Below are 21,218 nucleotides of genomic sequence, written 5' to 3' on the forward strand. Positions count from 1 at the left end.
TCACCGCAGTCCCGACATGGCGGCGGCCAGTGCGGTGCGGGCGGTCGGGCGCCGCTCCCGGCGGCTCTTCGACATCTTCGTGGCTGAGATTCCCTGGACGGTGTCGAGCAGTGAGTCTGCGCCCCCCCTCCCATCCCTCGCCGCTGCTGGGGCTGGCGGGGTTGGGCGGCCTCGCCGCGTGCGCCGGCATAGGCCGGGGTCGGGCCAGGGCGGCGCGGCTGCGCGGAGGCGCCGGGCCCGGGTAACCTGGTGCGTTTTCCCACAGAGGAGCTGAAGGAGTACTTCTCCCAGTTCGGGTCGGTGCAGAGGTGCCAGCTGCCTTTCGTGAGTACACGCGCGTCCTCCGGGCCGCACTTCGTGTCTTCTCGGCGAAGCGGGGAAGAGCCGCCGGCTGCTCCTGCGGCTGAGGCCTTGCCCCGAAGCTCCCCCGCTTCCTTGGAGCTGCAGTCTGGACCCCTCATCTTGAACTCTAGTGAGGTTTTCAGCGCTCTCTACCCTTAACTCCTTCTTCCAGGAGTGCCACTACTTGTCTGCCAGCGCTCGGCCTTATTGAAGCTTAGTGGTTTCCGTTGGCTTTCAAAGAGCTTTACAAAGTACATACTTCAGCATCCTGTTGATGCTGCCATTTCTGAATAATTAATCTAAGTGCTTTGAGCTTCTCTAGCATCGTGTTGACATTCTTCAGACAGAGAATAAAGTTTTTGTGTGCCTGGTCTCACTGGCCAAAAACTAAAGATGTGGGTACGAACCTACCGTCTTTTCCTGCTGTGTATTAAGACCCCGTCCAGAGTGCAGGGCTAACACAAAACCCATAACCTCTGCAGGGTGCTGCCAATGCCTCTGTCGTTTCGGCTGTTTATCTTCTGAGTGTATAAATCGGGGATTGTAGTATCTAGTGCATTTTTTTAAAGATAAACGGTCAAAAAAAGTGTTCCTTTGCAGGTAAATTGCAGGCATTGCTTGAAGTGTAAAGGTTCTGTCTGCTTGTTTCTCCACTTGAAGTAATCCTGTTAAATTAAGCTCAGTGGGTAGTGAACGTCAGTTAGTGAGCTGATGTGGGTTCACTCTCTGTTGAGGATTAGTTTGGCAATGGAGGAAGTTTGAAACAGGCTGGTTGTTTTGAACACTTGAAGCTTAGGTGCCTGCCCGTCATGTTTTCCCTCAAGCCCAGGTCAGACTGCATTGTTTTGTTGCGAAGTCGGGTAGCTTACCTACCACAAACTCACCTCCATCACTGGTTCAAGTGATGCATGTGTGTACATTCACATTCAGTGAATACTTGAGGAGTTTCATTACTGCTTAAAACCCGGAGGTACAAAAATCTCCAGTGCAGAACAGCCTAATTTAGACATCACTGTGGTACTGAGACCAGGCAGTATCTTGTAGGTGGTTTGGAAGTGTTGCCATTTATGCCTGATGATGGGAGTGGCTGAGCTGTTGTGAGCTCAGAGTGGGATCAGAGTAGGGACAGAAGGCACTTGAATACACCTGGCTTTTCCTCATTATCACCTGTTTATTGACAACTGTTTTTTCTGACTGGCAAATTATTTCTAAAAATAACATTTTTCTTTTCAGTGCAGTTAGTGCTTGTCATTCTGAATGGCACTCTGCTTTTGTAGTCTCTTAAGCAGCTGCTTTATCTTGCTGAATGTTATTCAAGTACTGTGGGCATTTAAATGTCAGTTCTGTTGTGGCTGGCTTATTAGTAGATAAATACTGCAGTTGGAAACTACTGTCTATACATTATTCTAGGCTTCAACTGTATCTTAAGATCGTGATTTTTTGTTAATATTGCTAGATTCAAATTGAAAGGGATGTAGAACAGCCTGTGCTAGACCCCTCACACTCTCACTGACACCAAATGTCTTAGTGTGAAAAAGGCTCCTGAAACAGCAAGTGTGTCAATTCCTCTGATAATTCCTGAATCTTTAAATTCAATAACTGTAGAAAGTTTTTAACAGCCTATGTGAATATTTCCTGTAGTAATTGCATTTTGTTTTTTTTACCTGGTAATTAGAACAGAGATACAGGCTTTCACAGACGTTATTGCTGGATTAAATTCTCAACTCCAGAAGAAGTTCAGAATGTGTTACAGAAGGACCCCCACATTCTTGAAGGTTCCAAGGTAACGTGCTAATTCCTTTATTCCCATATTCTTTCAAAATGTGGTTAAGAATTTTAGTCACTCAGTGTGCTTTTAATGTTTTGTAAATCATTACCACTTCTGTCTATTCTCTCCCTCTCAACTTGAGTTGTTAGGGGTCAAGATCATAGAGATACCAGAGAGATCACACTCAAGAGACCAAAAACTTCTGCTATGCTAAAGTAATGTGAATGCAGTAAAACTGGTTGGGATGTGCTGTGCAACTAGTTTGCAGTTTGTAATGCAGGTTTCTGCAGGTGGGTTCCAACATCTGATCCAGATGTTGAGTGGCAGGGGGAACGTGATAAAGAAAGTGATGCTAAGCTTCGAATTTCAGTGAAATTTATGTTTTCTCCAGCTGTCATTTCATACAGGAGAAACCAGCTGCTTGCTTTCATGTGTTCAAGACAACTCTAAAATTGCTTTAGTGTAGGGTCTTGTTCTCTCCATCTTTAAGATTTTAAATGTTAGTAACACAAAAAACAAAACAGTTTGGCAATCTCAGTGCATAATGTATGGCATCGAGCCGGTGTACGGGTCTCCTACACATATGAAAGTGTCTGTCCTTGATTGGTCAGCTAGAGCCAGACAGCTGTATCCTCCAGCTCCACTCCAGCATAGAAACACAGCAAAGCCATCTCACCACTTTCTCAACATTTAGTGTGCAGTGGTATTGACAGATAAGGAATAAAGAACAGTGAGTCAGTGGCTGCCCAAAGCCATTTTATTAACAGCTCTCATATCAAAATAATTAGAAACTGGCATCTGGTATGTTCCCTGAATAGGGGATTTTCTTACAGACTTACATGTGCTTCAGCTGATAAAACTACTCAGATGGCGTAGTAGAGAGTGAAACCATGAGCAACAGGCAGGCTGGTGTATCAGACATAATTAATTCAAACCTTTGATTAATTAATAAGAATTCTTCAATATCCTTTTGACGAGTAATTTCTTATTTTGAGACTTTAAATGCTAGGAGATAGTAAAAGGAATTGATGATAGACTTCAGTGATGCAGTATTTTGATAGTGGTAAAGTATTTCACTTGCCATGGTTCATATTACTGCCCAAGTCATCACTGTTTGTGGTTACTTCTGTACCTATTCCCAAGAAGAACCAGCCTGCAAGTTCCAACTGGTACAAAAATGGGAGCAGAAATTAAGACTCCTTAAACTGTGATCAGATTGGCGGTAGATTGGTCCTTCATAAATTGTGTTGAAATAGGATGTTATCTGTATGCAATTACCAAATTAGGTACTAGAAATAACATAGTATTTAGTGGCAATTTCCTGGAAATTTTTGCTGCTTTTTGTTCTTGAATCTGTAAGGATCGCCACATGCATTTAACTGCCTAGGCTTCAAAGACTATACTCTCACAAGAAGGGCATGCTAAGAGGCTTCTTTATAGTGAAATAAAAAGCAGAAAGTAAGCAGTAGTTATTTTCATGTCTTAAAAAATGCAGGCTTCTCTAGATTACATGAGCACTTTTCCCAATTTTTCTAGGCTAGCTTTAGACAGTTACTTTTTATTAATTCCAGTTGAAAGCACAAGCTTTTAGGATGCATTTTGCTGGTACAACTAGCAATTGCTGTGGATATATATTCAACTTTTGTGTCAGGAAAACCCCGGCTTGGGGCTTATGAAACTGAATTGGTTATAAACGTATCTTCTGCTTTCTGTATCAATGTTCTGGGTGATCAGAAATGAAAAATAACAAACTTTCTTGCCTAGCTAATTTAAATAATTTCCATTGTTTTCAGCTCGCTCTCAAACAGCAGATCCGTAGAAGACGCAGTCAAAGAAGGAGTCAAAGTGAGTGAGTGGTGGAAGGAGGCTTTATTTCACTAAATGCAAAGAAACTAAAATAAAGATTACTGAGAAACTAAGAATGAGTACTTGTTTTAAAACAGAATCCAGCTGTTTCCCCTCCCTTGTTCAAAAAACTGTATAGCCACACTAAAACACTGAATTATTAACACCCCAGCATCTGTTACAGCATAAGATGATCATTATATACAGCAGGAAAGCTCTTAACAGATGAAGTCAAAGCTTCAGCTACCTAAAAAACTAAAGCTGTAGGAAGGGGGCTACATTCTTACCCTGAGGTGCTGGGCAATGGGGAATCAGCAAAGTCATAACTTGCTAAAGAATAATTACTTCCCTTATGAAATGTTTCAAAGTGGTCTCCATGTCTTCTCTCTCTTCAGGTAGCTGTCCCATGTAGAAGAGTTAGTGTGTGTATGTATCCACACAGCCAGAGTTGTGAACTGCTGTGATACAATGCCATCCTCCTGTACACTCAATATTAAAAACCCTTTTGCATGAAGTCCAAGCTTGCAGTCCATTTCCCTACCTCTCAAGGAGCAGAGGCATTCAGTCCTTCCTCCTCTTCTTGCTCTCATGCTCATGTTCCTTAGGGCGGCTGCTGTCTGATGGCCGTTTAGAACCACCATGTTGCTTGGCTTCCTCCAGAAACTTGTCCAAACCAAATGGATCCTCCTCAAATTGAACTGGTCCATCTCTGCCCCTGCCTCTGGTGTTACGATCCGAGTTAGAAAACTCTTTGTCAGGAACAAACCTGCAGGAGAAGATGATACTCAGTTGACTATCTTCAAAGTACTAATTAAGAATATTTCTTAAATTTATTTCCTTACCTGTTGGTCTTTATTCGAGCCTCTAGATCATCACCATACATATCCTTATCCAGATTTTTACTTGGCCTGTAGATGTTTTGGGCCATATCCTTGCCACTTCTCCAAGGCTGGTCATAAACATTATAAATTTCATCCTCTCCTCCAGCAAAGCCACTATCCATACCCTGTGAGGAACAGCAGAACAGCACAAGTTAAATCGACAAAATGTCAGCTAACTTACTTTATCAACAAAATACATTGATGATGTTACACAGTTACACAAAGATGACATGGCGTGATTTACAATTGATTTCAAATGAGTCCAAGCACTTAATGAGGATGTGAGTGGGTTTGGGTCTGGGATTAAGTCCAGAGAACATCACAGTACAGGCCTCAGTCCTACTCTTCCAGATAGCAACAGGAAGGATTACAAGCCATCCGCATTTCAGAATAACGGATCATTTCAGTCTGCCCTGCAAGTACAGCTGTCTGTAATAGCTGAGTACAACCATACAGAAATGTGTATTATTCAGAATTTCTGGAAAACATGATTTAAGCTGACTGATCCAAATCGCACAGAGGCTTATATAAACTCTGAAAGTATAAGTATCTGCTTGTTCATTTTTGGTACATCAGCTTTCCCTCCTTGCCTGCAAGTCTTTCACTGGAGACATGAAGAAGAGTGATTGACAAACTGCAGGTCTATTGAGGGATTTGCTGAAGCCCAATCTATTTTGTCATCTCTGAATAGTATAAAATTCAGGGAAAAGAAATGTTGCTGTTACCTCTTTGTATCTTCAGAAGTATTAACACAAGCAGTAATGGGAATAGAAAGTATTTACTTGCTTCTCTCTGAAAGCAGATTTCCTATTCAGTCAGTACATTTGTACAAGAGAAGAAAATGAGGTCACTGCAGCTTGAAGGCAAAATAGTTTTTCTCCCCACTCCCCAGTGAGAAAAATCACAACAAAAACACTTTAATCCAGCTATACGTTTAATTTTTTTTTTATAGGCTCTGGATAAAGGAAATCAATAGTTTCCTAAACACTTATGTAAAGAATTTTTTTCTGAATGTATCCACAGCAACCATGAGAACAGCCTCTCTTTACTATTCTGTCTGTACCCATAAAGGAATGATGAGCATGTTCTCATTGAAAGCTACACAGCTTTCTATGAAAAGAAAAGGTATTTTACCTTGCTCTGGTTGAACAGCCTCTGGTCATACTGGATTTCATTGGATGGCCTGGGGTTTGGTACCCCCAGGGCAATAACTTCACTGATATCTCTGTTCTCATTTCTTTGCAGCTTTGACCTGAATTAAAAAATTGAAAGTTTTATGAGGTCAGTAAACCATACTTGTTGACACACTCAATTGCAACTTGATCCTGTATTCCCCACTAACAATTTGCCTCAGGAGCCAGATTTTGACTGTTGTTCTTCCTTACTAGGTAACATTTAAAATTTGTCTCCTGGCAAAGGAAACATTTGGAAAAATTATGTTCAGCTGGGTATGACATTTAAATTTGCTTTCCACTATCTGCAATTCACATCAAGCTGACTTGGTCTAAAATGTCATATTTATTTTTTGCAAGAATTAGTGTAGTTATATTCTGGAAAGGCCGAGCAATTCAATTTCAACATACTAGAGATTTTAAGCATCCAGAAACCATTTGCACTCAAAAATCTCAGTGACTTCAGCTAATAAGATACTCCAGCCTACCTCCATAAATCTAAGCTTACTTAAAATGAACAGCTTCAAGAAACAAAGCCACTATTGATAACTCTAGTGTCACCAAAATTAGAAGATTCAGGTTTCAATCTTTGCTCTCAACATGTTAATTAATCCTGAACATAAAACATTAAACCTGAAGTCCCACTGAAGAAAAACCACCCAAAACCAACACAGCACACCCCTCTTTCCCATTCATGTGGAAAATTCTACATTTTTAAGAAAGTACTACAGTATTTAACACAGTAATGCCTTTTCATATAATGAACAAACTGTGCTTCATACCAGTCACTATCTCCACAAGATACATACAACTCAGGCACTTATATCAAAAAAAGGAAAGCCCAGTAGTAGGTTCCCTAGTGGGGAAGCCAGTGCCAGTACAGGAATAAACCAGCTTTTTTTTGTGACTTACCTTTTATCAGGGGCTGCCCGGGAAAGATTTCTGTCATGCTGCCTCTCTTTGCGCCTGTCATGTCTGATTTCGTCTCTTTCTCTAGCTTCTCCATCCTCTGAACAAGTAAAGATTGCTCATTATAGACAAATATTTGAGGTTTGAATTAATTATGCCACAGACATTGGCACAGTATTATTTTACAGAAGAGTAGTGACCCTTAGCACTATTTAAAATGTTCCACTTGAAATAAACTGAACACATGAACACCACGGCTTTCTTATGCCCCAAGCAAGTGACTGTTCTCGGTAAGTCAAAGCAGACATCCTAACAACTTTGTTCTTCCATCTTTCAAGAGCTTAGAATAATTGTCTGTCTAGGAATTAATATCCTAAAACATTTACAGATCATTGTATCATAACTCTAAGCATAAAAGTATCATTGAAACATGCAGGGATTTAAATGTTTTGAAGAACATTATGTGATGCAACATTATGTGATGCAACCTGACACACTCAGGTTGGAAGAGAGTCTAATTCAAAACCTGCTATCAGTGCTGAATTCAAACCAGGTTGGTCAGGGCTTTTTCCCACTCAGGTGACGAAAACCTGCAAGGATAGAGACTGACAGATTTCCTAGGCAACCTGTTCCATTGCTGTTTGTCCTCATGATGAAAATCTTTCTCCTGACACACAGCTGAAACCTCCTGCTTCAACTCTTGACCACTGTCTCATTCTTCCATCGTGCAACTTGGTGAAGCCCTCTGATAATCATTTAGGGATCACTGTGATATGATCTGCTGGGTAACCTTCCCATTATCTGGCCCCAATGACACATCATCTCCTAGCAGAACAAGCCTTATTCTCTCAGCATCTCCTGAACAGGCAGTTAACTCAAGCTCCATGACCATTCTGATGCCCTTATACTGAACTGACTCCCATTTATCAATGTCTTTCTTGTACCCGGAGGCCCATAACTGCACAAGGTACTCCAGATGATGTCTAACAGGTCACCACTAAAAGGAAATTATTACTTCCCTTGACTTACTGGTTACACTACTGCAGATGCAGCTTTGTATGCCCTTAGCATTACTGTTGCTAAGGGCATACAAAGCCGCATCTGCACACTGCTGGCTTATATTCAGCAGATTGTCCACTACAATTCCTGGGTCCTCTCCAACAGAGTGGCAGCCCAGCTGGCCAGCCCCCAGCCTTTTGGTAAGAGGTTAGCACATCCCAGCAGCAGGATTATATGACCATATCCCTCCATCTTCTGAAGAGATTGTAACTGCTCTCTAAAGTTCATCATCTTGATCTTTGAAGTGTAATTTCCATTAGAATGGAAGACTTAGAACAATGGAGACAATTTAGTTAGGTTGGCAGCAGGGTTTTTTGGGGCCCGCTAGCCAACAAAATTGCAGCTCTGCAAGATCAGTTACAACAGTGCAAGAGCGAGAATATTGCACTGCAATATTACCTTTGATAACTTAAAGATGGTTTAGTTCTTCTAGAAAAATCTACCCTTCATTTGCAATAAACTTAAAAATGTTAGTTTATAACTGTCCATGAAAGCCATCACTTGCACTGATGTATTATTAACTTCAAAATTCTCAGCGTCCTAAACCTATATACACCAACATACTGATGTGAGGTTCAAACCTGCATCCCATCAAACCAGGCAGTGAATTAACCAATAAAGACATAAACTGATGTCATACTTAGACATTTCACCTGGCATTTAGATATTTCAAGTTCTCAGGTTATTACTCCAAATCCACACTTATGAATACTAAAAAAGCCATAGTGTCTTAATGACAAAGAACAGTACCTTTTTCAACGTGGGTCTTGATCCCTGCTCTTCTCTCCCTGGCTTTCTGAGCCATTTCTCTGAGCTTTTCCTCATGTTTTTCCTTTTCTTTCTGAGCCATCTTCCTCTCCACCTGGGCACGCATCTCTACTGCCTCCCGAGCCTGCATAAAAGAGACACGGTTAAAAATACAGAAAGCGTAGCACCTGGGATATATGCAGATCTGTCACGGAGTTAGCCAGTAAACAGGACAGAAATGAAGCCAAAATCAGGAAGCTTAAAGCATCAGCCACAGCAGTTAGAGCTGGGAGACAAGACCCATGACTTCTAATAACTGAACCCACGCTGAGCCCATGATTCAGATAGTGGGGATAAGGCCTTAAGTCTTATGTTAGCAAAGAAGCAGGACAAATCAAAAAGCTAAAGCCTATTCACAGCTGATTTTCTGGAAGAAATTAACATACAAAGATGGTAAAACTATATGGAACAAAACAGTGTGAAGAACTACCTGACCTTTCTGTCAGCAATATAGAGGGCCTCAGCAAGTTTGGCAAAGTTTTCATTAATATGAACGGTCTGCAATCCTCTGCCATCTGCAGCCAGACGCTTATCTAATGGAATGGTGTAACCCTACAGTGGGAACAGAGAGGCAGTTAATCACAGAAACAGTATTTGTAACAACAAGCATTATTATATTCATTGGGTAAGAAAACAAAAACACATACAAAATTCACAGCCCATCATTATTATGCCTCAATGGATCTCCTTTTCATAGGTACTTCAAATTCTTGCCAGGTAATAAATACAAAGCTTCACTCCAATTCCACCTGCCCACCAAATCCCAATCACAGCTTCCCTTCAAGGTTCATCTTACGACAAAAGACAGTTTTCCAGTGATAAAGTCCACTTTTTGCTTTGTGTTAAGAATTACAGATAATAGCTTCTCCACTCTCTAAGCTGTTTTACAATTTTTTGCTTAAAAATTGTTTTACCTAAACTGTTTTCATACCTGTTAAGAGATTAGCTGATTCAAAATGAGAAAGTAAGGGACAAGGCAGCCAGCAAGAGTAAGACACACTAAACACCAATTTTGTTTTCCAAAGCTAAAACTCAAAATTATTTATAGATTATATTTACAGATTTTTTTTAGTGAGCTCTACAAAATTTTTGCTTTGGTTTTAGCATCTGTAACCTAAAATTTGATCTCCTAATTACCATCAGTCCCAGTTAGACAGCTGTGTTGGGGTAGAAAAAAAAAGTGACATCCAAACATACAGCTTTTCCTTCCTCCATTTGAAGAGGCTGTCTCAGGACAACAGTTTAGTACATTTCAGAATGATCAGACTAGTTACTGCAGCAAATAAATTCTCCCCTCTCTAGGAACATAAACTTAATAACTGATAAAAATCAGGGACAGGACATACCTACTCAAACAAGGAACAAAAATAGCTAGCTGACCAGTGATAAGAATTAATTAATGAAAGAATGCAACAAGGAACACTTCCCAGAAATATGGACTGCAATATTAAAAAGAAACATCCTTGGGTCTCTCATAGTCTGCTGTTTTTCAGTTTAGATGGCTTTGTGACCTTGAGAGATTTTGACTTTGGACTGCACTATTATGGGGATTTTAACTAATATAAATTTTTCCTCTCAAAATTTATAATCTCTGGCATGAAGTAACATATTCACCCTCAGTTCTATACTCTCAATTGGACAACCTTTATATGGCAAACTGAAGGAAAATGAACTGTATCATCATGTGTTTTCCATGCTGGAAGCAGCTGGTTTACCTAACTCTAGATGTTTAACAGCAGTATTATTCAAGCTTAAATCATTCACTTAAGTTTCCCATCAGGATGCAGAATTACAAAAATAAATTTATGACAACTTAATTACCTTTGCATTTTTCCAGTTTGAAATGCATGGAGGAATTTTCCACTCTTGCTGCTCTTTCACAGTCATCTGATATAAGAGAATAAGCAAAGTCATCTTCAGATTTATAGTAAAAGGAAATACTGTTTTCTTTCTCAAAGGCAGCTATGAAACTATTGAAATGAGTTAGAGTAGAAAGTTCAGAACTCCACAACAAAACCCCAGCTCTTCTTAGCAGCAGTAAGATCACAGAATCAAGGAATGGTTTGATTGGAATGGACCTTAGAGATCAGATGGTTCCAAACCCTCTGCCATGGGATTGATTTTTGCAATGTATCTTTGCCAGCACTGAATAAAGTCCTGACAGCTCTTCAGCATCCTCTTAAGCTTTCATCACACAGGCTGTAACTCACAGCCAACTTGTTAACATGCACATATTTAGCAGCTATTCAAGTAGTACCAAACTGATGAACCACCACTACACTCATCTCTCAGAAGGAGCTAATCCTTAATGACACAAGTCAATGTTATTAAGGATTAGCTTAACAGTGTTGTCTGAAGGCAACATAAGAGTACCAGGCTAAGCCTTGGTCAACTCATTCATGCCATGAACAAATTCAGCAATGCATCCCTGCATAAAATATATGAGACATCTACTCAACCTTTGACAAGATAAATGAAAAGACAGCTACTTTAAGAACTGTCCAAATGAAAAAAAGAAAACAACAAACAAAAAGACTGCACTGGGCACCAAGTTTATCACTTCACATCAGAAGGTTAGTAATGAGAAGGTACACAGAAACGAACTAGATCGAAGAAGAATTTGTGGACCCACCTAAGCATTCAAAACTGAGAACAGCTATGGCATTTCATACCTTTCTACTTGGAGAGTGCATTACAGGTGCTGGAGGAGATGGTGGTCCTCGTGGAATCTTCTTGTTAATTCTGAGCAATTAAGAAAACAATTACAGTTACAGTCAGCATGTTGCACAGAAATACACTTCAGAATCTTCTATTTGCCCTGAACAAGCCATGAATACTTACTTGAATCTTGGAGGCTCCATAGGGTCCTTCTGCATTTCCACCATCCGAATAACTCTCTGTTTTGCTCCAGAGTTGAATGCAACTCCTTGCTGAGATGGTGTGTACCTGAACAAAACAAAGTGCTCAGCTCTCTGCACACAGCTAGATATTCCTTTCCAACCTCCATTTTCACTCTGTTCACTGCTCTAGCTGTGGTTTCATTTTATCCACAACAGTTTAAGACTACCCCACTATCAATGTCAGCAGCAGGTAACTGCACAGATGACACTGCACTGAGTGCAGACTCAGTTACACCAGACAGAATGTATTAATTCTCTTCAGGGCTATATTCTCCTGTTTCAACCTAGAGTCTGAAATAGAAGAAATACAAGTACAGTACACATAGCTTGTGACGTACTCCCTGCCTATGTCTGTGAAGCCCTTGTGTTTTCTTACTGTTCATTAAGAACCTCTTCATACCTTTTTTCAGAATTAACTTCAAGCCATAACCCTGTCATGAAATTTTTCTGTTTGAAACAGAAAATCATCCTAAGTAAGTATCACCCTCCTCATAATTCCACTGTTTCCAACTACTCATTTTCTGTGAAGGAAGAACTTTGTTACATGTCTTGTTGTGGGCTTGAAACTTGCAGTAAATACTTTGCTTTCAGGGCAGCATCATTAATAGTGATCCCTGGCAAATCTGTGGTTTTTTGCTAAAACTATAACACCTCCAGAGTGCCATAACTCATGACATGTTAAAGACATATTTCTACACACTTCAAACTAGGTGATCATTAGTAAGTTAATTCAAAATACAGAAGCCAGTTTCATATTCCTTACAGAACAATAGAATTCAAGAGGAATTTCTGTTCTCAGAAATTCAACAAATATGCCGATTTTAATCCATTTTGTATATCACACCATTCTACAGCAACACCAGCACTACATACCGAATGTACTGTGCAGGAGCTAGTTTGTCAGCAGCTCGAACTGGCATGGCTGCTGCAACTTTTTGGGAGACTGATTTCTCCAAGGCTGCTCTTGTCTTCTCTGTTATCTGAAGAAAAAAACCCACAGTGTTCATCTCATCCCACTACAAGACATAAAGCATACCACTGCTAACTAGGCACATCAATGCATACAATACCTCTCTAATTGCCTCCTCATCTGGTCTTTGCAGTTCAGGATCATCCACATTCATGACCTCTTTTGGCACAAGATCTGTGTACTTGCTGTAAATGACCTGGAAGACATTAGATTCTACTAGTGCTGGTGAACAGGAATAAATGTATATATATCAAAGGAAATGTTTCAGGCTTAGACTATACTCTGGGTAATTAAAATGAATATACAGCTATAAATGCATTACGATATCATATTGTTCAATTAGAAGTCCTGTTTACATGTATACTCTGGACCCCATTTTACAGATGGAGTAATTGAAGAAACAAAGCAATCTGATAAATATAATTGTATAAGTTGCTCTCAGGACTGGCATTAGACAGCAGTTTCCTGCTTCCCATTCCTAGTATTTTCCTTTTTTAAGGACCCCAAGCTGATAAAATCCTGCATGTTTTTACTTCTGTTTTCAAGGATTACTCTAGAATTTGATACAAGTATTTTCCACAATCTGTATTTTTTCATTTCATTATGTTTACTGTTTTCTTGAAAAAATAAATACTTGAGAAATCTGGTCTTGACACTTTCCCTTATACAGGTACTTGAGTTTTCACACAACCTGCAGCTAGCTCCTGGCAGCTCTAGAGTCCCAATTTTAAACACAGGGAAAGAACACTATTAGGTGGCTTCAGGGAAAAATGTATTGTGTTACATTAATGCTTCAAATGTATCCAATAAAATAGGAAGTTTTAGTTCAAAGGGTTAAAAGTCAGGAACTATTATTACAAGTTCATTATACAGTACATGTCCAACTACAAAATTAACCTTTAGCCTCAGCATTAATTAACCACATGACAGACATTTTCTACTTCTCAGCCTTCACTCCTAAAATTTAATCATTTGAATTAGTATCAATAATATTCTAGCTTCTCAGATCCTGAATGAAGGACATTTGAAGAGAAATGTTCCTCTAAGGTAATTAACTTGTAAGTCCAAGTGTCTTGATGAAGAAGAATATGAAAAACAAAGTATGCTGAAGGATCTGTAGAGCATCCCAAAAGACAAAAAAAAAGAAAATATAAAAAGCTACTCCTTGTGGTGGTCCAAGAGTGATCTAAAAACTACTTGTGACTGAGGTACAAATGATCTATGTGAACTATTTAAACTCTGAAGTATTGTATGAAAATGGCAAGAAGCTTTATTATGGAAGAAATATATACTATAGATTAAACTATCCTGAAAATACAAATATTTCTGTTGCCATCAAAAACTTCATACACTTGCATGTTTTAATTGTAGTCTTTTTCTGAAGTGATAAAAACAGGCAGATAATGAATTTACACTTATTTTTGTTGTTCTTCTAGACATTTATCTTGTTTTATGACTTATGTTGAGATATTTCATTCATCTAAGCTAAAGAAGAAACTGGGATTGTTTGATATTGTACTGTGCCCACCCACTACCATTTTTCAACTTACAAAATTTGAAAGGAAGCATAAGCCTGAGCAATCACTCTGATTGCTACTGAAAAGCAAAATCTCCTTCTAGGCAGAAAGAAAAACCCCAAGTTTTGCTACAATTACACGATTCCCTGGCTGGGGCAGCCTTAACAGGCAGCAATTAGAAATCTGCATGCCACTACAGTCAGAAAGAGAATAACATTACCTAAGGGCTAAGACACTGTACCACATGGCAGGGTTTAGACATCAATCACATTCAGAGTCTCACAAGGCACCTGACAGACGCAAATGTCTTGATTTGCTACACAGAAATCCTCAACATATTTTGTTCTGTATATCTCAACCAGCCCTGTACAGTGCTCATCAATCCTATATGTAAATCAAGAATTTATTATCAAGCAATGCAGCATGAATGCGTTCCTTGTCAAAGAATGGTTTCTCCATATGAAGTACATAAAGTTGAAGAAGTTATTAAGATTACCTGGTTGTAAACCTGGTACACACACCAGAAAACAAACTGGTAACAAACTCTCAAAGCAAGCTCTGCCACAAAGGCAAATAAGTTGCAAGTAAGTAACACTTTTGATTATTTGAGTTAGATGCATGTTCTCTTGACCTGTCCCATACCTGTGACAGGACTTCCTTAACAATGGATCTACTCTCTTGCAAATGGTTTGATTGAATTTACAACCTTGGGAATAAAACCTGTAAATAAGCTTCATGATTGTTTTTTTTTTTTTTTCTCCTTTAACAAATAAGCCACAACCTTAGGCCATGAAGAAGAAATCAAACTCCAGCATATAAAGTTATTCTTGCTGGAAAAAAATAAGGGACCTAACAGTTCCATTCCTTGATTTCCATACTCTTTCTTCTATCTTCATAAAAACAGAGGATGCAATTATATGTTCTTATTTTCCTAATAAAGGAACAGCTCCAGTCTCATCAAAATATATCACTATTAATGCATTATTTTAGCCTGGCTTTTAGTAATGTAAGTAGAGAAAGTATTGAAAGAATTTACAGCAGCACAAGAACCAACCACATAGCTAGGCTAGGAATTCTTAATTTAGACAAGCAGATGGAACTCCATCCGCAGATCCATAAGGTCATGCATCCAGGCCTGTCAATGTTATCCAGCATTTCATGTTTAGCAGACTTTCTGCCAACCCCAAACAGGAAGCCTGTCAGACTATCCCAATGATGTCAGTATTTTTCAAGGAAAATACTCTGAAGACACTATTTTTAAAATACATAAGGGAACAGATGCAAGGGAGATGAACCTCTGCAATAGTAGAAACTGCTGACAAGTCATCTCGAGATAGGGGCTGGGTGATGGAACTGCTGCCTCTACAAAGAAAGCAGAATACTAAATTCAACTTCAAAAAATCCATAAACTGCAGCAAGAACAAAATTTGCTTTCTAACTCAGACCAAACGAGTAGCTCCTAAAATAGGTTCATAAACTTCATCTCATTTCTGGCAGGCTGCTAAGTATCTGTTTCTTTTAGCTCTAAGTATTAAGATTGAAGAAATATTGAATTATGGCTGCAGCTCTCTGGAAAATGAAACTTCTGCATCTAATCCTACTGACACTGTACTATCAGAAGCTCTTAAGAGAAAATATTCCATATTATTCAACTCAACACAGATCACTGAAGAACCACTCCCTATGACATATCTGGCAATACTTTCTCCTGCAAAACAAATCAAACCAAGCAATAGTAGTTCTGCTGTTTCCAGTGAAATTGTTTCAAATAGATTTTGCAGCACAGAAAGTCAATTTTATCCTGAGCTACATCAAAAGCAGCATGGCCAGCAGATTGAGGGAGGTGATTCTGCCCCTCTACTTTGCTCTGGTGAGACCTGAGCTGGTGTGATGCATCCAGTTCTGAGGCCCCAAACACAAAGACAACCTTGACCTGTTGGAATGAGTCCAGATAAGGCCACTAAGTTGACCACAGTCTAAACACTGTTTAGACCTTCTTTACAGAAGATGCTTGCTGGAAGAAGCAGCTGGTCACACACTTCATCAGGCCTCAGCAGTCTTCCAGCCCCCAACACCTGCTTTAGAGAATTAAAGTCCACAGAGCCCACTTGGAAAGGCAGATGTAAATACTCCTTAAAGTAAACTTCAGAGACCCAAGTACTTGATCTCCTCAAAACTATTTAGGACCTCAAGTGTCACCTCTTGGTTTTAGAAAGGTACTGGATACAGGAAGTTGAAGTTTCCCCTAAAAAACTCCATAAGAATCTTGCTATCTCTGAATTCAGTACAAAAGTTTTGTAGTATAACCACTGGCAATACTTTCTGCTGCAACTAAATAACAATAGCAAAAACAGAGCACCAAAACCACTGAAAACAACCAGAAGTGTCAAACGTTGGATCAGTAAAACACAAGGTGCAGTATTCTGAAGGCTGACCTGTGTTTTCTGTCCATCTTTTGCCCCCTCTCTCTCTACATGCTAAAATGAGGCTGCAGAACTGTTTTCAGTTTCTTGCCTTCACTGGAAAATGAAAACTGCTAAGCCATCAAGTAAATTCTGTGTAGAGATTTTCCCCATTTTTGCCTTATCTTTTAATTACATTACAGAGAAGATCACAATTTCTGTCTGACATTATTTTAATTCTTAAATAAGCAAAGAGGACACAATCCATGTGGCTAATGCCAGACCAATGAGTTCAAGGATATGCAATGTGTAAATACAACTTTTCCAAATACATCTACCAGCTGACATATTGGAAGAAATATTACCTTGTCCTTTGACTGTCCTTGTCGAGCGATTGCATCGTATTTTATTTTTCCTTCTGCATCCACCTGAACAGCCAAAGCATTGGACATTTTCTTCTTTCGGCCCATATCCAATGGATATTGGGCCACGTGAATTTCTGGGAAAGCACCCCCATCTCCAAAATCCTACAGAAAAAAAAAATTAGTGAATGTCCAAAAGACAAAAAAATGCAAAATAGAATGGAAAAGCAGATTGATTTCAACAACAAATAACTTGGTAAGAATGCTCCAGTAACATTATTCTTTCACTGGTAAGAAAGCAATTAATGAGAGAACTCACAGTTATTAAAAGACACTGAAATGGAGAGATATCTTGCAGTAATTATTTTCAAAGTAGGAACAGATATTACTGACTAGAATGTGCAGGCAATAGTATGCTACAGACAATACAAAATTAAGTATTTAATTCTCATGTCAGTTATCAACTTCAAAAACTGACCTTCTGAAATGAAGCAACTGTGGATACTAAAATTACAAGAGCAGCATTTTTATGAAGACTTCTACTGGTTATTTGTTGCTTTTCACGCCATAATGAAGAAGATTAAAAAAACATTCCATTCTTTTCAAAGCCTGTAGCTCATAGCTTTACAGTGCTACATGTGTCAAACATTCCCTTACTTTTATGTGTAAACACACTGAAAATTGGGCCAGCACCCAACAGCCCAATATTCTTATGGTTTATTCCTCTCTCCTACAATGTATTGGTGTAAAAGCATTTAATAAACAAAATAAAAAGCATTTAATTAACAAAAGGCTTCTTAAAGCAGATCATCCTGGCTCAGTAGCACAGAGGATGCAGTGGTACCATTCATAAACAATTTCAGTTTCAAATGCAACATCTTGGAGGAAGCATTTGCTTAAAGCAGCATGAGCATCTATCCCTTTCTCTGTGGCAATGGCATGGCTTATGTGGAGTCTGGTAACAAAACAGATCAAAAAATAAGAATGGGTGTCTTGAGCAGATCAATCTCCCTCCATGCTCACCATGTGACCAAGTAGTTACCACCACTGTGACAGAGTGGACTGAGACTGGAAATGACCAAGCAGAACACTTTCAAACAAGGACAGTGTGCTTATCCCATCTGCAAATGCTCCTTGAAACACAGTTTCCGTTATCTGAAGTTTTCCACTGCTTGTCCCACATTCAACAATTAGTTGTCAAAGTATTAGCCAGAACCAAATTCAGTCATTCTTCAATTTTTAATTTTTTTTTTGGTAACTCTTAATGTCTTAAGAACAGGTTTTGTAATTTCCAGCAACGGCAGTCCAGGATCCCTGGACAAAGGTTATGCTTTGAAAGCATTCACAGCAATTTGCACTTGTTTATGAAGCAGAAAGGAGCCCTTAACAGGCTTTTTGAGATGCATATTAATTTGTGGTCAAGTGGTGCTGGAAAGTCCTCGCAAACCTTCAGCACCTGGCTTCTTAAAAAATTTCTTTATTAACATTAAGAAAGAACGAGCACTAAAACATTAATACTCAATGGTGTAGGAAGGGAAACCTCCACTGGGTATAATTAAAGTATAATTTTTGATATCATACATATGCAGCATATGACTAAATGCTGAACCCACATAAGAATGTTTCCCTTCAATGAACCACTAGAACTTCTACTTGAAGTATCTGGATCACCACAGAACAGTGTTGGACATACAGAAATGGCACTGAAACATAAATGAGGGCAATGCTGTTACAAGCTGATGAAATTATGGTATCTGGAAACAATGTAGGATCATACATGAATTATTGTAGTAAAACTTCAACAGCATGCTTGTTTCAAGAGCACTGGCTTGTGACTCATCAGAACAGGTCTCAGAAGTCATTGTCAAGAATCACTTCAAACTGCAAGGTTCTTCTGGCTTACAGAGAGAGACTGTACTAACACAGTTTTGTAATCAGATCACATCTGTATTTTCTTTCTACCTTTAGCAGTTCCAGTTTAGATTACATTAAACTGGCAAGGATTAGAACACATAACATTGTCCAAAACCCTTTAGCCAGTAACATACTTAACAAATATTTGACTAATTTTTAAGTTTCCTTCCAACTGTAATAACTTTGTCTCCCAATAGCAGCTATCTTTTTGAACAGAACACATGAATGTTCTCTTCTCTGACACACACACACATTCACTTAGTTCAGCTATAATCCAGAATGTGCATTTAAAACACTAACAGAGGAACAATATGGATGTCTTTCCCAGGGGAGCCTTGTGTTCACAGACTGTAAACCCTAAAGACCACAGACATATTTCCACATTGCAACACAGCAATCTCTGAACTGAAGTAGACATAGACCATCCTGTTTACCATCAAATGTTTTAAGGAATCTGGTCGATTAGAACCTCTCCCAACACAAGAATATATCAAGCAGTCTGGATCATGTACACTGTAGGGCTTTGCACAATTCTCAGCAATATTCAAGGTGATCAGAGTTTATTTCTACTCCAGAATTTTTTCCCCTTTAGCAGACACATTACTGCTGTATCAATTCAAATATTTACCTCTAGCACTCGCGGTATCCATCCTTTCCGGTAACCATATGGGGGAGGTTCCCTTCTGGATGAGACCAGAGCAGCCTGCCTGGATCTCTGAGCTCTTGCTCTTTCTTCTAGCTCTAGCTGATCTTGGGATAGCTGGGTTGGAGCTGGCAAAAAACTGGACATCCATGGACAGCAACCAAAAAAGAATGAAATAAAAAGTTCATTCTGGTAACTTGACTCACAGACACTCAACTATGCTTGAGTCAACTCCTTGCTAAGTTAATACTTTCTCAACAATCACTCTCTATAGATTAAGAAACAATTTATGAAACTTAAGCATTGCACTCATAAATGTGAGAGCAGATTCTGAGATTTAGTAACTTCTGAGATTAGAGTTGCAATGTATGCTTTCTCAGCATTCTAAAAGATTCCTACAAAAACAAAAGCTAAATTCACACACATTCACATCTTTCTTGAACAGAAGAGTGGCAATGCCCTTTTTCCAACGGGAATTTTACATATCACTGGTTTTCTTTATACCACCATGAATAAGATAGAAATATTATGTTCCTATGTCTCTAGTCCCAACGATTCGCTCTTTCTTCCTCTCAAGGCAAACACCCACAGACAGATCTGACAACGACCTCCCCTCTCAACGCCTAGCACCCCCCTGCCAATGGCCAGTCGAACCCCAATTTCTTCACTTCCCCTTTTTCAACTCAACTCTTCTTGTCTACACAGCCCTTTTGTGAATTTACTAAGAAAGTATCCAGAGAAACTCGGGATTCCGGGGCAGGCACCGGAACTGCACTCCCATGCCCCGCGAGAGACACTACAACTCATAACAAAGACCGCTCGCCCCCTCTGACTGTGAGGAAACCTCGACCAAACCCCCAGGGACCGAACCGAGGCGGAGGAGCTCCTTCCACCCGCAGTGAACACAGGAAAGAAGCAGAGCCCTGACCAGGGGCCAAACACCCGCTCCCGCCAGGGCTCCCCCAGGCCCCACCGGGCCTCGCCGCACTCTCTGCGGCCGCGGCCCGGCCGCCGGGCCCACTGCCCAGGAGAGGCCGTGGCCCCTCAGCGCACTCCCTAACCGCGGCCGCTCCCGTCGATGGAGCCCCGCAGCGCGGCGGGGAATCGCTGGGATGGCCGGGAGCGTCGCATCGTCCTCACGGCCGGGGTGAGGCCGTCCGACCCACCTGGTGAGCGCCATCTTGACCGCGTAGGCCGTCGGCTCCGCAGCGGGCCGCCGAGGAGGAGGAAGGCGGTGACACCTGCACATGCGCAGCAGTCACAATGTGCCCTGGGAGTTGTAGTCTCCATCGGACACTCGCGGCGCGGCGGCGCACGCGGTAGGCCGCAAGGCGTCATGGGAGGTGTAGTTTTACAATATCCCGGGTTATTTCTTCAGCCATCCTATTCCGCTCCCCCGCACTATTCACACAATGTCCAGCAAGTTCAGTAACTTCACAGTTCATCCAGCTGAATATGTCCAAGTAAAAAGAAGAAAATATAGAACAAATGGATCGGAATAAAATTTATTTTGATACCTGCTGCTTAGAAATCGTTGAACAGGGACATGGGAGTGAAGGGAACAAAAGAGACCTAAAGTGGTGCAAAAATATTGCTTTAAAATCGAAAAACATCTGCATTGAAAAGGACTTGTGCTGTCTATGTTGAATTTGCATTCATACGTTACATAGGAGTTCTTTAAATCAAATCAAGAGATGCACTCTTTAGAGTACAATTTAAATTTGGAA

General features: G+C 40.0%; 2 protein-coding genes across 2 annotated transcripts; one reads left to right on the forward strand and one right to left on the reverse strand.

Annotated features, from left to right (window-relative positions):
* The first annotated feature begins 2 nt into the window (after window positions 1-2).
* On the forward strand, window positions 3-4,032 carry SLIRP (SRA stem-loop interacting RNA binding protein). Its single transcript, XM_036384455.2, has 4 exons — window positions 3-110; window positions 266-324; window positions 2,018-2,125; window positions 3,904-4,032. The coding sequence occupies exons 1-4, from the start codon at window positions 17-19 to the stop codon at window positions 3,961-3,963; spliced, it is 321 nt and encodes a 106-aa protein (XP_036240348.1). The 5' UTR covers window positions 3-16; the 3' UTR covers window positions 3,964-4,032.
* On the reverse strand, window positions 3,961-20,748 carry SNW1 (SNW domain containing 1). Its single transcript, XM_036384451.2, has 14 exons — window positions 20,658-20,748; window positions 19,477-19,630; window positions 16,938-17,099; window positions 12,754-12,849; window positions 12,557-12,663; window positions 11,625-11,729; window positions 11,456-11,525; window positions 10,605-10,670; window positions 9,219-9,335; window positions 8,727-8,868; window positions 6,921-7,017; window positions 5,971-6,088; window positions 4,798-4,961; window positions 3,961-4,721 (listed from the first exon to the last, which is right to left on the reverse strand). Exons 1-14 carry the CDS (start codon window positions 20,738-20,740, stop codon window positions 4,517-4,519), a joined length of 1,686 nt encoding a protein of 561 aa, XP_036240344.1. The 5' UTR covers window positions 20,741-20,748; the 3' UTR covers window positions 3,961-4,516.
* Window positions 20,749-21,218: the final 470 nt, after the last annotated feature.

This window comes from Molothrus ater, chromosome 6 (assembly GCF_012460135.2).
Source record: "Molothrus ater isolate BHLD 08-10-18 breed brown headed cowbird chromosome 6, BPBGC_Mater_1.1, whole genome shotgun sequence".
Taxonomy (NCBI): Eukaryota; Metazoa; Chordata; class Aves; order Passeriformes; family Icteridae; genus Molothrus; species Molothrus ater.

Excerpts from the sequence above, each read along its gene's own strand:
- SLIRP (XM_036384455.2), top strand. The coding sequence starts at position 17 with ATGGCGGCGGCCAGTGCGGTGCGGGCGGTCGGGCGCCGCTCCCGGCGG. Across the intron at positions 111-265 it reads TCCCTGGACGGTGTCGAGCA|AGGAGCTGAAGGAGTACTTC; the intron begins GTGAGTCTGCGC and ends GTTTTCCCACAG. Across the intron at positions 2,126-3,903 it reads ACATTCTTGAAGGTTCCAAG|CTCGCTCTCAAACAGCAGAT; the intron begins GTAACGTGCTAA and ends CATTGTTTTCAG.
- SNW1 (XM_036384451.2), bottom strand. The coding sequence starts at position 20,740 with ATGTGCAGGTGTCACCGCCTTCCTCCTCCTCGGCGGCCCGCTGCGGAG. Across the intron at positions 6,089-6,920 it reads CGGGCAGCCCCTGATAAAAG|GTCAAAGCTGCAAAGAAATG; the intron begins GTAAGTCACAAA and ends TTTTTAATTCAG. Across the intron at positions 4,722-4,797 it reads GCTCGAATAAAGACCAACAG|GTTTGTTCCTGACAAAGAGT; the intron begins GTAAGGAAATAA and ends CTTCTCCTGCAG.